Below are 17348 nucleotides of genomic sequence, written 5' to 3'. Positions count from 1 at the left end.
TTCCCAAAAATGTTGAAAATGTGGATATCAGAAGTTTCACTGCGAAAATATATTTTTTTTCCCACATTTTCAAACTTTAAAACGTGTCAACTTGACCAGCAGGACAACACATGGGTTAATATGTGCTTTCGAAACAATGGTAATCATACAGAGCACATTGTCTAAATAAAAACAGTTGTCCAACATAAAATGTCCATTTTTCCTATGTATGGAAGCTTATGGCCCACCCAGTATATATACTGTAAGAACTGTTTATGCAGCTGTTTGTTGTTTGTTATACTATGTTGTTTTTTCTGGAAGTGCGGACAAAGTTTCGTTGCAGAAATGCAATGACAATAAATATCCTTGGATCCTTTGCCATCAGAAGAGTCTGATTTACGCTTGGCAGCCATAATGAAGGGCAAAAAGTTAGTGAATGTAGCACAATCCAAGGTGATGTACAATCAGAGAATGGAAACAAAGCCGTCTTATAGCACCACGTGACGACGTATTCGTCCGCTCCGCTCGTCAACTAGTTCCACATGACCAGTTCTGACGTAATGACGAAACGCCGTAAACCGAGGATGTCGTAAACCGAGGACCCCCTGTATACAAAAAACTTGCAAGGACAAGTGTTGCTGCTTTTGTCAACATCATTAGACTCTGTCTACCTTTCTAACTATGAATTTTGAACCCTGCGAACACATTTGAGAAACCCTAAAAGGCATTGGTTTGTTTTTGCAGTACATTACGGTATCATCTGCATATAGTGATGTGAGGCTTCCCGTCTGTTTCCCTTTGGGCAAACCTCATGTCTGATCTGGCGTGTCAAGCATTAGGAACATGTCATCCTAGACAGTGCAGCAGCTCTGATTGCCGTGGGACCCAGCTAATACGGCATGGGAATGATGGAAGCATGCTGCTCGCAAGTGCATTGTTTACTGGAAGGGTGTTTCCCTCCCGATCTCTTTCTATCCTTCAGCAAGAAACCCATTTTACCTCTTCTGCATGTGGACCATCCGGGGCTTTAACCTAACATACTTTTATCGTATAACTGGCAGATTTTGTTGGCAAACGTTTGCTGTATTTGAACAAGTTGAGTAATGAGATAGTTGCAGTGAAACGAAAGTGGATAACACAGATACAGACGGACTAGCTAGCTCACAAAAACTGTGTTTGAACAATGGAAGTTACAATTCAATACATGTTGTAAAAAATAATGGTATTTTTACAGTAAAATTCCAGCAGCTGTGGTCGCCAAAAGGCTCCCGTAAAATTATGGTTAAACATTTTCTTCATTTATGGTAAAGAAATGTACTGCTGCTGTTGATTTTACGGTTAAAAAACGTGCTTCATTCTATTTTTTACTGTAAAAAAAATAAAAATAATTTTAGTTTTACTTGAAAAATTTACATGAAAATACATATAAAATAAAGTTTGTGTGGCCTATTATAAACGTTACAGTGTTTTTCTATTATCAGCACAACAGTTAGTGTATTTATCAGTAAATATATGTATTTTCAGCAATGACATATACGGACAAATGCTTTAATATTCACGACAGCTTTAACTGCAATTTTTGCTGACAATACACATATTTAATGTTAAATACACTAACTGTTGTGCTGATAATAGAAAAACACTGTAATGTTTATAATAGGCCACACAAACTTTATTTTATATGTATTGAAATGTAAATTTTTCAAGTAAAACTAAAATTATTTTTATTTTTTTACAGCAAAATATAGAATCAAGCACGTTTTTTAACCGTAAAATCAACAGCATCAGTACATTTCTTTACCATAAATGAAGAAAATGTTTAACCATAATTTTACGGGAGCCTTCTGGTCACCACAGTAAAAATACTTTTTTTATACAGTGTAGTTTAGTTCAAAATTCCAAATTTCATATTTGATAAGCAAAATAAATAAACTAATCTGATCCAGTGTAATCTGTGATGTGTTATCTGTTCAGAAACCCTGCAAAAATCAGCATTTATTCATTTCAAAATGATCTCTTTGGAAAGAGTTCTGTGAAGAATCTTTCATCATTCCAACAATGTTCCAGTAACACAAAAAACAAGTATGTACAGGTTTTCCATGTGTGTCGGCATGGGCTATGAACCAGACAAATGAATTTTGTCTAACTACAGCAAAATTCATTCCTCCCTTTATTTTTTTTCCTCCTCCTCTTTCTCCTCCACCTCAACCTCCTCTCTTCCTTCATTCTCAAGCTCGGAAGATGCCAATCAAGTCCCAAAACCAAGTGAAAACCAAGCAATGAAATCAAAAGCAAAGATCATGTTAGATGAGTTCGTCTATCGATGGAACAAAAGGTGGTCATTCCTAATGGTTTGTAACTGCGGTACAGCCTGATGCTCAGAGATAAATTATGGAAGGGGGGGCGTTAAGGGAAAACATTACAGCATTGAATGTGTTGCTGTATGGGGCAAAAGGGGGGAGGGTATAAAGCAAAGAGGGTAGGGTGGGGTGGGAGTGGGAGTGGGGGGGGGACGGAGGGCAGACCAGGCAAAGAACGAAAATGGGCAATCCGTTGAAGGTATGAGAAAACATGTGTTGTTTGTCTGTAAATGGCATAGGCAGTCCTCATGGTTAGTGCTATGGTACAATAAAGTGGTCTTACAATTCTCCTGTCACTGAAAACCTTGCGAGCGTCTGTGACACGGCTGCAATAACAAACGGGGTTAAACACAGTGAGTCACACACACCAAAAGCCAGCACACAACCTCAAGTCTGCTGTCACCGGTCGGACCACAAGGCACAGTGGAGCGACAGGTTCGCCTCAGAGAACAGCACTTCAGATTCCCTCTAAAGCAGGGGTGTCAAACATGAGGCCCGCGGGCCGAAAGCGGCCCTCCAGAGGCTCCAATTCAGCTCTTTGTAAAGTGTAAAAACGACAGAAAAGTGCAGATTGCACTGCAGATTGTGAATTTGTAAAACTATAAATTTAAAATAATTTCGAGACCATGAAGGAAAATACCAGATTGTTCACTGTTCTTTTGTCATTTTGTAAATTTTGTCTTGTCTTTGTTGTTGTCTGACTTTTGTCGTTTTGCGTCTTTTTTTGTCTGACTTTTGTCATTTGTCTCATTTTTTTGTTGCTTTGTGTCTCATTTTTATATTTTGTCTTGTTTTTGTTGTTTTGTGTTTTTTTGTCTGACTTTTGTCGTTTGTCTCATATTTTTGTCATTTTGTGTCTCATTTTTATAATATTTTGTCTTGTTTTTGTTGTTATTTTTGCCAGATTTTTGTCATTTGTCCATTTTTTTGTCGCTTTGTGTCTCATTTTTGTAATATTTTGTCTTGTTTTTTGTCTTTTTTTGTCTGACTTTTGTCATTTTGTATCTCGTTTTTGTCGTTTTTTGTTTCCTTTTTGTCTCGCTTGTGTTTTTGTCTTATTTTTATCATTTTGTGTTTTTCTTTATTCATTGTTTTGTGTATCGTTTTTGTTGTTTTGTGTTTTTTGTCTCCCTTGTATTTTTGTCACTTTGTTTCTTGCTTTTGTCATTTTTTGTTCATTGTTTTGTCCCTTTGTAACTTTGTCGAATTTTTTGTCTCTTTTTTTCTCGTTTTTGTCGTTTTGTGCCTCATCTTTGTCATATTTCTTCTTGTCTTTGTTGTTTTTTGCTTATTTTTTTGACTGACTTTTGTCGGTTTTATCATAAAGTAAAATACTACATCATTCAGTTCCAGATAGCTGTGACTAAATGTTGTGTTCCTTTGTAGACACTCTGTGATCTGGAAGTTGTAATGTAGAAATGATAAACTGAGGCTGAATGTTGTTGAAACTGAACTTATTTTTCTTTAGAAATTTCAGGTTGTTCTTAATGTTTTGTAAAAAGATAATTCCTTAAATGTGAACTTTTTTGCACTAAAACAAAGGAGATATTAGGAGTTGTGGTTATTTATAGGTTCTTATGCTGTGATTTTACTGGTCACTGGAGATCAAATTGGGTTGAATGTGGAACCTGAACTATGATGAGTTTGACACCCCTGATATAAACATATTTCTTACTAGATTCAAGGCATAAACAGTGGGATGGCGTCACTTAATTCTCGTCTCACACAGCAGACTCACACCAAATGTTTATTATGTCAATCTTAACTGCACAAGTTAATGTTTACTATCTCTAATTTGAGTTAAAGACTTGAAACTATAAGTATCTTTTAACTGCCACATGATTAGAAGAGTTCAACAACCCCCGGCTACAGGGTGAAAAGATGCACAGTGATGTGACAGAAGCACAGCCTGATCTTTCTATGGAACATGTGGTGCCATGGCTACAAATAGTCTCCTGGGCTGTTTTGAATCACGGGGAATTGGCACCACACCCACTGTGGCAGGTTGACATCCCCAGGAGCACAAGGCTTTGTCAGGCCTGCAACACTGAACAGCATTTTGCTCTGCCAGAACAGGCAATGAATTAGTAAAAATCTACACTTCCATGCACTTCAAGTACATTATGTGCTAATGGTGATGTATCCGATTTTGTTTAACCCTCGTGTCGTCCTGCGGGGTCAAAATTGACCAGTTTTAAAGTTTGAAAATGTGGAAAAAATATATATTTTCACAGTGAAAACTTCCACATTTTCAACATTTTTGGGGGAATTTTTGAACATTTTTTGGTGGAAAAGAAAATGTTTAAAAAAAAAAAGTTTCTTTCAGAACAAAATCAACCAAAATTCAGCAAAATTCCCTGGATTTTGGTTGATTGTTTTCTGAATGTTCTTAAAGAAAATGTTAAAACTTTTACAGATATATTTGGAATCATTTTAGATATTTTTAGGATTTTTTGGAAAATTTTTTTTCATTTTTTGAAAATATTTACAATTTTTTAAATAATTTTTAAAATTTTTATTATTTCTTGCCACATTTGGGGATTTTTTTTGGAATTAAAATGTTAAGGGAAACTTTTAAGGAAATTTTAGAATTTTCTTCCTGAAGGTTTTGCAAATTTTCAGAAATTTGGGGAATTTTTTGCTGAATTTTCTCATGTTTTTCAGACAAGGAAACAATTTTTTTGGTGCTCGTAAATGAGGACAACAGGAGGGTTAAACACTTGATTCTGATCCTGATGTAAATTCATATCAGAAAACCTCGGAATAATCTGCAATAAATTAAATAAATCTCTTTAGTAGGTATGTATGTCAACCACAAATAGACACATAGAAATATGTAGAAAGTGAACCTGCTGCTTGGGTCAAAAACACATCTGAGTCATTATTTGTCATGGCCGTTTCTTGTTCTGCTGCCAAGAGCTTCAGAACTGAGTAAAAACTACAGCAGCACAGCGTGATGCATGTACAAATGAGTCAGCAGCTGTGTTATTTTCAAACTGTTGACTGTCAGAAATCTTTCTGAAAAGGCCATCTCTATGGAAGTCTGAACATATTCCTGCACTGACTGACTTGTGCTGGGTGTTAACCCTCCTGTTGTCCTCATTTACAGGCACCATTGTTTCCTTGTCTGAAAAAAATCCCAAAATTCAGCAACACAAAATTCTGCAAATTTTTGAAAATTTGCAAAACCCTCAGGAAGAAAATTTCAATCATTCCTTAAAAGTTTCCCTTGAAAGTTTTATTTAAAAAAAAAAAAAAATCCCCCAAATTTGGCAAGAAAATTGTTGTAAATATTTTCAAAAAATGACTAAAAATCTTCCCAAAAAAACTAAAAATATCTAAAGTGATTCCATATATGTCAGTAAAATATATCAGTAAAACTTCTAATATTTTCCTTGTCTGAAAAAAATCCAAAAATTCTGCAAAAAATTCCCCAAATTTCTGAAAATGTGCAAAAACCTTCAGGAAGAAAATTCTAAAATTTCCTTAAAAGTTTCCCTTAACATTTTTTTTTAAATCCCCAAATGTGGCAAGACATAAACATTTAAAAGATGAAAAAATAAAAATTGTGAATATTTTCAAAAAATGAATTAAAATCATCCAAAAAAATCCTAAAAATACCTAAAGTGATTATATATATACATATATCAGTAAAAACTTATATTTTTTTAAGAACATTCACAAAAAATCAACCAAAATTCAGCAAATTTCGCTGGATTTTACTTGATTTTTATGTGAATGTTTTTAAGAAACATTTTTAACATTTCTTTTTTCCACCAAAAAATGTTCAAAGATTTCCCAAAAATGTTGAAAATGTGGACATCAGAAGTTTCACTGTGAAAATATAGTTTTTTCTTCACATTTTCAAACTTTAAAACGGGTCAATTTTGACCCGCAGGACAACACGAGGGTTAACTATCACACATATGAGAGACCTAATCAAATTCAAAAGCTGTGTGGCTCGAGAAAGTTTTGTGGTCTTTCATCTTACCTCTTTGCTGCCCTCCACGTCAGACGAGTCGCTGCTGAAATCTTCTGTGTTTAGGTTCTCAAAGTCCGACTCGCCCACCGCGATGGGCACCGTCACTGTCAGGCTGGGGTTATGAATAAATGACATGTAGTCACTTTCCTCCACTGGGTACTTGCCCGTGGCGTCCCCACCAACCCCCACCACCAGCCCTCCTCCCGGCCGCCCGTTGCCCTCCGTCAGGTACACCCCGATGGGCTCTTTGGTGATCTCCACTGAAGTGTGGTTGGAGATGCAGTTGCCCTTGCCGTTGCTGTGCAGCTCGTCCAGCGGTTTGCTCTCCTCGGCCAGACCGGAGCCCTTACTGGCCCCGCCGAAGCAGAGGCTCTGGAGGAACTGCCGCACCGTGGTTTTGACAAACGCGATGCCCCGCTGGATCCGGCCCACGGCAATCTGCAGGTTGTTCATCTCGCTGTCGTCGTCCGTCGCCGCCAAGTTGTCGGCACTGAACGAGCTCAGGAGCAGAGCCAGGAAGAGATTCAGAACCTGGGAGGGAGGAAACATTGGAGAGTAAAACTATGCCCTAGGGACCTGATTTTATAACCATTTCAACCAGTAAATAGATGGATATGCAACAACCAGTCCCTCCATGAAAAGAACAATGTTGCGATTGCACAAATTCACTACGAATTCTGCACAACCTTGGAATTTTGTCCAATCACCGCACCTTTTCTGCAATTAAATCTACCACCGACTTCCTGTTAAACCAGTTTAACAGTTGCTGCTAGTTGCCCACCGTGGTGTGCCAGCTTGTGCATCTATCCATCCATCCATCCATCCATCCATCCATCCATCTATCCATCCATTCAGACATTTCTAACACAGAACTACTGCATGTTATCCCTATTATGGAAAGGAAACAAACAGAAAGAACCCCATACCACCAGGTTTCCAATGACCATGACCATCATGAAGACGATCAGACACATGGTTTGTCCCGCCACCTCCATGCAGTCCCACATGGTCTCGATCCACTCGCCGCACAGCACCCGGAACACGATGAGGAAGGAGTGGAAGAAGTCGTGCATGTGCCAGCGGGGCAGCTGGCAGTCCTCAGCAATTTTACACACACATTCCTTGTAGCTCTTGCCAAACAGCTGCATGCCGACCACGGCGAAGATGAACACAATGATGGCCAACACCAGAGTCAGGTTGCCCAGAGCGCCCACCGAGTTACCGATGATCTTGATCAGCATGTTCAGGGTGGGCCATGACTTGGCCAGTTTGAAGACCCTCAGCTGTTTGGAGAAAAAAAATAGATTTAGTTTCTAAATTACTGAAAAACATGCTTATTGTCTGCTTCCATTTCACTTAGAGAAGAAGACTGAAACCACTCTCAAGTCTGTATGCTGAATAAGAAACTAAAGCCACCAAGGAAGTGGCTGATTTTAACGTAAATGGGTGAATATAATCGAGGGACTTTTGAAGTCGATGAGAAAATGATCCATAATTACTGAAAATTAGTCCAGAATGACATGAAATTTGTCCTAAATGACTGGAAAATTATCCCAAAGGCACAACAATGATCCAAAATGACGAGAAATGATCCAAGCTGATCTAAAATTTGTTGAAAATGACAAGAAAATAGTTCAAAAAGACTCAAAACGTGTCCAAAATGACTTGAAAATTGACTTGAAAATAATTCATAATTACAGAAAATTAGTCAAAAATGATTCAGTGAGACACATAATTATCATATATAGACACAGAATGACGAGAGACACACAAAATAACTAAAAAATTGCAAAATGACCACAAAAACACCCAAAATTATCGCAAACAGACTGAAAACGGCCATAATTACGTCTGCTTAATAACGACCAAAGTGTAAACATGTAGGCTCATTTTAAGGGTTTTAAAGAAGTAATCCATAAATACTTTATAGTATATCCAGTGGTACGTAGAAAAAACAAATCGCAAATGGTTAAATTGGCAAGCCTAACCTTCCATAATGCAAACTAATACTAAAATGGGGTTAAGATGTTGCTGTTCACAGTGTAACACATTGAATGAATGCATGGGAATATTTTACTTTGTTTCTTGTAAAACTTCATGTCTTCTCCTTTTTACCAAATACCGTGTTTATACTGAGCTCGTATATAACATTAAACCATGCAGAGACCACACACCAGAAAAAGCGAACACACACTGTGCCCCAAAGACCAGACCAACTCCCAGTGGAGCTTTTCATGTACAGCACAAAAGCCATCTGTTACAGCCACAGCTTAGGCTGTGAGCTGTGGCTGGACTCTCTCTTCCCTCGGCCTTGCTCTCTCTCCCCTACAGGTGTGTGTGACGCTGACGAGAGGTCCAGGTGTTTCTATTCGCAATCAGCAGATCGTGTGCAGGTGGAGGCCGGCTAATCAGCTTCTGTCGTCCCTATAAAGACTGTGCTCAGTCGTGGTTTGATGCTGGACCGTCTTCATCCCTCCAGTCAGTGCTGTGAGCTGAACTGTCTGAGCCACGTTATTTTTTTTGTTCAACCAGTAATTCTGTTTTCTTGTGTTTAGTGCTGACCTCTGCCTGCTGTTGGTTCCTGATTCCTCCGGTTCGCCATCTGGTCCTCCGTTCATCTCCGTGGATTCTGTTGGACTGAGGAAATTGGCCGTCGTCAGAACCACCAGGATAACACCAACCACAACACCTGGAGTGTCCAGATCCATCTTACCTCCCTCTCCTCATGCCTCGTTTGGGACGCCATACCTACCATCCTCGTGTCCGTTTATTGAAAGGAGGCTCCTAGGAAGAACCAAGAGGAAACGAATTTCCCCCTCCCTCTTCTAGTGTCAGTAAGGTTCTCCAGCCCTAGAGTCACCAGACGTAGATTATACCAACCTGTTTTTGTCGGCTCTTAACCTTTAGGATTTTTTAGGTTAGAGCTTTTGGGGGTTTCAGTACAGTTACTGGTTGTTTTGAGTTTGTTTAGTTGGGTTTCCTTAGTTGTTTTCCTGCCTTGGTTATACCAATAGTGGGTTAATTGTACTTTTGGGTTTTGTTTTTGTTTTTAGTCCTCCTTACCTCTAGAAGCGTTTACGTTCAGTTCTTTCTTAGTGACCTCTGGCTCGGATTTGTAGTTCCGGTTTCTGTTATGCGTGTATTCCTTGAGTCTATAAATAAAGCATTTTAAACGCAGATCTTTCTGCTCTCTCATTTTCTGCTATTGAGCCTCTGGCACCTGTCGTACCAGTACGATCCAGCCATTATGAGCTCAGCGGGAAATGGGATTGTGGTGGATAGCGCCGCGGGTTTTACGGTCGATCAGGCTATTGCTAACCAGAACGCTGCCTTAGGACATCATGAGGAGTTGTTGCGAAGCCATATGACAAGTAATACAGCATTGTATAATCGGTTATCAACCTTAACCGAGAGGGTTACATAGTTGGCTGGCCGTGCTTCACCCCTGGTAGTGGTGCCAGCTCCTATTGTGGATCCAGTTTTTCCAGCTAAAGAACCTCACCTTCCTACACCTGAACGGTACAGGGGAAATTTTGGGTCCTGTCAGGCGTTTCTAACCCAGGTATCCTTGGTTTTTGACTTACAGCCTCGATCCTATGCTTCAGATAAAGCTGATTGCCTTTTTAATTAGCTGGTCTGGTGCCGCTAGGGACTGGGGAACAGGGTTATGGGTGCAACAGGGGCCTGTATGCAATTCTTGTGTGGCTTTCACCACTGAGATGAAGGAAATCTTTGACCATCCTGTACGTGGCAGAGACGCAGCGGATCGATTGCTGTCCATTACCCAGGGGTCCCGAAGCCTGGCTGAGTATGCGGTGGATTTCCACACCCTGGCCTCTGAGACCAACTATAACGATGAAGCCCTGCGAAGTGTGTTCTATAAAGGTCTTCAGGATGCTCTGAAGGATGAACTTACCGTGCGGGATGAGTCAGCAACTCTGGAGCAGTGTATAGACCTAGCCATTCGGTTGGACAATCGCCTGCGAGAACGCCGTCGACAGAAGAAATCCCGGACTCCGGTTGTTGGGTTGTTCACACTGTCGTCAATCCGTGTTCCAAAGACCCCTAAAGCCACTTCTGAGCCAGAACTGACGCAACTGGGCCGAGCCAAGTTGTCGGTGGAAGAGAGAGAACCTCGGAGGGCGTCTCGTCTGTCTTTGCTGTGGTAGACCTGGCCATTACATCGCTATGTGTCCTCGACGCCAATCAAAAGATTTGGATCACCAGTAGAGGCGGAAGTCCTGGTGAGCCGAACGATTACCACTTCCCCGACTCGCCTACAGATTCCGACCACTATATGCTGGAGTACTGGGACCTTACCTGTTCCAGCTTTAGTTGACTCTGGGGCAGAGGAATGTTTCATTGACAGTAATTAGGTGCAGCAGCTTGGCATTCCTAAAGTCGATCTGGAAAAACCCCTGATTGCTCGTGGTTTGAATGGTCTCCAGTTGGTCCAAGTGTCCAGTAAAACAGTGCCAATTGATCTGGTTATTGCTGGAAATCACTGAACGATTGTCTTTTTGCATTATTGACCACTCTGACCCTCCTTTAGTTTTAGGTTTCCCTTGGCTGAAACTCCATAATCCCCATCTGGAGATTGCGGCCTGGGGTCTGGATTGTCATCAGATGTGCCTTCAGTCCGCTTTGACTCCGGCAGCCATGGGAACCGCTCCATCTTCTGAGCAGGTCAGATTAGATTCAGTTCCTGTCCAATACCATGATCTGGCTCCTGTTTTTAGTAAAACTTGTGCACTGTCTTTGCCTCCCCATCGACCATATGATCCTCCTGCCTCGCTTGGAATGCCATACCTACCATCCTCGTGTCCGCTTATTGAAAGGAGGCTCCTAGGAAGAACCAAGAGGAGACGAATTCCCCCTTCCTCTTCAGAGTCAGTAAGGTTCTCCAGCCCTAGAGTCACCAGATGTAGATTATACCAACCTGTTTTCGTCTGCTCTTAACCTTTGGGATTTTTTAGGTTAGAGCTTTTGGAGGTTTCAGTACAGTTGCTGGTTGTTTTGAGTTTGTTTAGTTAGGTTTCCTTAGTTGTTTTCCTGCCTTGGTTATACCAATAGTGGGTTAATTGTACTTTTGGGTTTTGTTTTTGTTTTTAGTCCTCCTTACCTCTAGAGGCATTTACATTCAGTTTTTTTTCTTGGTGACCTCTGGCTCAGATTTGTAGTTCCGGTTTCTGTTATGCATGTATTCCTTGAGTCTATAAATAAAGCATTTTAAACGCAAGTGTTTCTGCTCTCATTTCCCGCTATTGAGCCTCTGGCACCTGCTGTAACGCCATCATTAACTCATTACTAGCATGAGTGTTATTGAGAGGGCCGCTGTGACACGACCCTTGTCATAGTTAAGCACAGCTACATGTTAACTTTTCTCAGCTAAACAGCAGATGGATCATGTGACGGCTGCTCATCTTACCAATCTAAATGACCTGAGCACAGACAGGCCTTCTACGTTGGCCAGGCCGAGCTCCATCAGACTCAGGCTGACGATGATGCCGTCAAAGATGTTCCAGCCCTCCTGGAAGTAGTAGTAAGGATCCAGGGCAATGATCTTGAAGCACATCTCTGCTGTGAAGATGCCAGTGAACACCTAAAGATGAGGAAGAGAGAAAGCTATATCCGAATCTGTATCATTAGAGACAGACCACAATGTGATTATTTTCAACTTTTAACCCTCGTGTCGTCCTGCAGGTCAAAATTGACCCGTTTTAAAGTTTGAAAATGTGGAAAAAAAGTACTTATTTTCACAGTGAAACTTCTGATGTCACCTTTTCAGGAAATTTTTGAACAGTTTTTGGTAGAAAAAAAGAAATGTTTAAAAAAAAAAGTTCAAGACCATTCAGAGGAAAAAATATCAACCAAAATCCAGCAAATTTCACTGGATTTTGGTTGATTTTTTTTTTTGTGAATGTTCTTAAAGAAAATATTAGAACTTTTACTGATGTATATGGAATCACTTCAGATATTTTTAGGATTCATTTTTTTGAAAATATTTAAAGTTTTTTTATTTTTTCAATTTGTATTTCTTGCCAAATTTGGGGATTTAAAAAGAAAAACTTTTTAGGGAAATTCTTAAGGAAATTTTGGAATTTTCTTCCTGAAGATTTAGCAAATTTTTATATATTTGGGGACTTTTTTGCTGAGTTTTGGGATTTTTTTCAGACAAAGGAACAACTTTTTTTGGTGCCTGTAAATGAGGACAACAGGAGGGTTAAGGGAAGCATGATGATGAAGACTCACTAGGTTTCCGACTGAGAGGACGTTATCAAACTCTCTAGTCATGGGGTAGTGCTCCATGGCCATGAACAGGGTGTTGAGGACAATGCAAATTGTGATGGCCAGATCCACAAACGGGTCCATGACCACCATGCTGACGACCTCTTTAATCTTCAGCCACGCAGGACAACAGTCCCAGATCAGACAGGTGTTGGCAAACCTGTACCAGCAGGGTGGACACTTCTGTCTCGACTCTTCAAGCTCTGGAAAAGGAGAAGTTGTCGTTTCCATATCTTATAACACGGCTGAAATTTATTCCTGCAAGATGATTTTTCTATGCTCTCTATATGCCGACTCTACATGTTTACAAATGTGAAGAGCTGCTAAAAGGGAATCCAAACTAAACTTCGAATTGGCAATATCTACACTACCGTTCAAAACTGTATGGTCACTTAGAAATGTCCTTCTTTTATAAAGAAAATGGAGATGACATTAAATGAATCAGAAATACAGCCTAGACCAGGGGTGTCAAACTCATTTTAGGTTCCACATTCAGCCCAATTTTATCTCCAGTGGACCGGACCAGTAAAATCACAGCATAATGACCTATAAATAAATAACCACAATTTCAAGTATTTCCTTTGTTTTCATGAAAAAAGTACATTCTGAAAATGTTCACATTTAATGAATTATATTTTTACAAAACATTATGAACAACCTGAAATTTCTGAAGAAAAATAAGTGAAATTTCAACTATATTCAGCCTCAGTTTATCATTTCCACATTACAACATCCAGATCACAGAGTGTCTACAAAGGAACACAACATTTAGTCACAGTTATCTGGAACTGAACCATAGAAGATTTAACTTTATGATCAAAATGACAAAAGTCAGACAAAAAACCCAAAAAACAACAAAAACAACAAAATATTCCAAAAGTGAGAAACAAAATGACAAAAAAATGAGACAAATGACATGAAACAACACAAAAAACAGACAAAGAATTAGACAAAAAGGTTACAAAGCGGCAAAAAAATGGACAAACAACAAAAATGAGACAAAAAATTACACAAATGAGATCAAAAATGACAAAAGCGAGAAACAAAACAACGAAAAAGTGGACAAACACAAGCGACACAAAAAACACAAAACGACACAAATGATACACAACGCATATAGCAAAAATCAAAATGACAAAAATGAGACAAAATGCACGAGCGAGACAAAAAGGAAACACAAAATGACAAAAACGAGAAACAAAATGATAAAAACATGAGACAAACGACAAAAGTCAGACAAAAAAAGACAAAAAACAGCATAAACAAGACAAAACATTACAAAAATGAGACACAAAATAACAAAAGAATAGTGAACAATCTAGTATTTTACTTTATGATCAAGACAACTTGTCATGGTCTAGAAATTGTGAAAAATTAAAACAGTTCTACAAATTTACAATTACAAATTTATCTCGCGGGCTGGACTGGACCCTCTGGCGGGCCGGTTTTGGCCCATGGGCCACATGTTTGACACCCCTGCTCTGGACATTGTTAATGTGGTAAATGACTATTGTAGCTGGAAATGTTTAATGGAATATCTCCATAGAGGTACAGAGGAACATTTCCAGCAACCATCACTCCTGTGTTCTAATGCTACATTGTGTTAGCTAATGGTGTTGAAAGGCTCATTGATGATTAGAAAACCCTTGTGCAATTATGTTAGCACATGGATAGAAGTGGGAGTTTTCATGGAAAATATGAGAAAACGGGATGATCCTGACCCTCCATGGTGTTGGTGAGGATACTGGCGACACTCATGGCTCTCTGCCGGCCTCCTGGTTCGTCTAAATAATCCATGGAAGGTTGGTGAAATGACCTGCGTTTCTTCAGCTCAGTATCTGTAGTCGTCCCCTAGAATAAAACACATAAAGACGGATTCACATCAAAACGGTTCAGCCACGTGAACATGAGTCAAGCAGATTGTTAGACCTTTAGCTTTCCTTTTGATTCATGAATTTTGGTGAACTTGCATAATGTAAACACCTGCATCCAAGTAAATGACCAGAATATGTGGAAACACCAGCAATGGTGTAGGTCTGGCAATGTTCTCTGTTTAGTTATGTGAAACCCAAACCAAGACTGAACCATTGATACGTTTCTATGCATCCAAAGCCCTTTGTGCTGTGTAGCTGCACTGTTGTTCAACATTAGTCAACACTTTGCAGGTATTTTTTTTTTTTTTTACAAAAGAAGACAAATTTGATCTGAATTTTGATCATTATGTTGAAAGCATGAATGTCTCAGTGGAATTCCGTAGCAATCCATTCAACTGCCGTTTAAAATATTAGATGAAAAAGGCAGAATTTATCCCTTCTGGATCAACAAAAGTCCATTACAATCTACTCCGTCTAACTAATAATGAGGGAAAATATATATTTATGAGTCATTTTTAAAGATTTAACCCTCGTGTCATCCTGCAGGTCAAAACTGACCCGTTTAAAGTTTGAAAATGTGGAGAAAAACAAAATATCTTCACAGTGAAACTTCTGATGTCCACATTTTCAGGAAATTTTTTGGTGGAAAAAAGAAATGTTAAAAATATTTCTTTAGAACATTCACATAAAAATCAACCAAAATCCAGTGAATTTCGCTGGATTTTGGTTGATTTTTTTGTAAATGTTCTTAAGAGAATATCAGAAGTTTTACTGATACATATGGAATCACTTTAGATATTTTTAGGATTTTTTTGGAAGATTTTTAGTCATTTTTTGAAAATATTTACAATAATTTTCTTGCCAAATTTGGGGGATTTTTTTTTTTTTTTAAATAAAACTTTAAAGGGAAACTTTTAAGGAATTATTGGAATTTTCTTCCTGAAGGTTTTGCAAATTTTCAGAAATTTGGGGAATTTTTTTGCTGAATTTTTTTCAGACACAGAAGCAATATTTTTTGGTGGAGGGTTAAGTCCACAGGTGAGACTTACAGATGAAGAGAAGGATGAGAAATCAGTTCTACAATTAACAAAACACAGAATCCTTTGAGGTTATTTACAACTAAAGACTTTGGCTGGAAACATGCACCAAAGCCAGGAGTCATTACACCTTTAAACTGTTTGATACTGGACTTACTCAGTCCAAATATTGTGAATATTATCCATTTATTGACAACACCAAGGGAACAAAAGGAAGTGCGCTCTACCCATTCTTTAGGACAACTGACTGATGATGTAAACAACAAAAACAAGACATAAAATTACAAAAACAAGACACAAAACAACAAAAATGAGAGAGAAAATGGCAAAAATTTGATACAAAATGACAGAAACGAGACACAAAACGACAGAAACAAGACACAAAATGACAAAAACAAGACACAAAACGACAAAAACTAGATACAAAACAACAGAAACGAGACACGAAATGACAAAAACGAGATACAAAACAACAGAAACGAGACACAAAACGACAGTAACAAGACACAAAACGACAAAAACAAGAGAGAAAATGAGAAAAACTAGATACAACAGAAGCGAGACAGAAAATGACAAAAATGCCATCAGTGGGGTTGGGTGCATGTAGTGTGACACATGTTCGATGCATAATAATAATTATTTAAAAGTATAAATAATTATAAAGTGATTAAAATGTTCGCATTAGGTTGGAGCATTACCAAAATCATAAGAGACTCTCTACTTCCAATGATTTCAAAGACAGCGGTGTGTCATTTAGTTTAGGTTTTATGCTTCCTCTTCTATCTTTGTTGAAACGGTGAGCGGTGTCTCTGTGCAAAATTACAGGAAGAGAACTTGAAGGAGGTGAATGGGAAAATAAAGCATGGAACAGTGAAGTCACCTCAGGCAGCAGGAGACCTACAGGAGAGGTTGTTACGGAGGTGCCGCCAACCAGCGACACCACGCCGTTGCAGTCCACGGCGCAGTGCATCTTGCCGTTGGCGGGCAGCATGATCCGCGGCGCCCCGAGGCTGGTCTGGCTGACGGCGCTGCAGCGACGCTCCAGGCGACGCGGCAAGAACAGCGAGCCCCGCCGACTGTCGCTCTCCTCGAAGGTGCTGTGCTCGTCGTCGGCGAAGTCGTTCTCGGAGCCCATGTCTCGAGCCCGGCCACGGAAGCTGAACAAGCTGGCACGGCTGTTCCTCCGAGGTGAGAACAGGGCTCCACGGATGCTGAGAAGAGACTGAGAGAGACAGGAAATGAGGTTAGAGGGTGGAGGGAGGTAGAGAACTGGAATAACTGGGGAATGCTGGGAGGATGGAAAATCCAGCAAATTTCGTTGGATTTTGGTTGATTTTTTTGTGAATGTTATTAAGAAATATTTTTAATATTTCTTTTTTTCCACCAAAAAAGGTTCAAAGATTTCCCAAAAATGTTGAAAATGTGGACATCAGAAGTTTCACTGTGAATTTTTTTTTTTTTTTTCCACATTTTCAAACTTTAAAACGGGTCAATTTTGACACTCAGGACGACACGAGGGTTAAGAAAATATCTAAATATGAAATACGGGATTGTACAAGTATCTACCGCATACCCCCTTGATAAAAAAGCCTGTTCATTTCTTCTTCTTCATTTACAGGCACCAAAAAATATTGTTTCCTTGTTGGAAAAAAATCTGAAAATTCAGCAAAAAAAAATCCCCAAATGTCTGAAAATTTGCCCTGAATTTGGCAAGAAAATTCTTTCAAATATTTTTTTTAAAAAGAGTAAAAATCCTAAAAATATCTAAAGTGATTCCATATATATCAGTAAAACTTCTAATATTTTCTTTAAGAACATACACAAAAAA

At 39.1% G+C, this 17348-nt stretch overlaps 1 protein-coding gene across 4 annotated transcripts in view; it reads right to left on the bottom strand.

Annotated features, from left to right (window-relative positions):
• The window catches only part of scn1lab (sodium channel, voltage-gated, type I like, alpha b), a 62862-nt gene that overhangs the window by 19178 nt on the left and 26336 nt on the right, over window positions 1–17348 (bottom strand). For 3 of the 4 annotated variants that reach the window (XM_055008177.1, XM_055008176.1, XM_055008178.1), the window contains exons 12-17: window positions 16401–16742; window positions 14331–14460; window positions 12574–12812; window positions 11750–11923; window positions 7248–7604; window positions 6331–6852 (exon numbers count right to left, since the gene is read on the bottom strand). In XM_055008177.1, the coding sequence (XP_054864152.1) occupies window positions 6331–6852; window positions 7248–7604; window positions 11750–11923; window positions 12574–12812; window positions 14331–14460; window positions 16401–16742 (1764 nt within the window). The remainder of the gene's footprint in view (window positions 1–6330; window positions 6853–7247; window positions 7605–11749; window positions 11924–12573; window positions 12813–14330; window positions 14461–16400; window positions 16743–17348) is intronic. The other variant, XM_055008179.1, reaches the window with a different exon arrangement.

This window comes from Amphiprion ocellaris, chromosome 24 (genome assembly GCF_022539595.1).
Source record: "Amphiprion ocellaris isolate individual 3 ecotype Okinawa chromosome 24, ASM2253959v1, whole genome shotgun sequence".
Lineage (NCBI taxonomy): Eukaryota > Metazoa > Chordata > Actinopteri > Pomacentridae > Amphiprion > Amphiprion ocellaris.
Note: the sequence above shows the minus strand (reverse complement) of the source record. Positions and strands in the feature narration are given on the sequence as shown.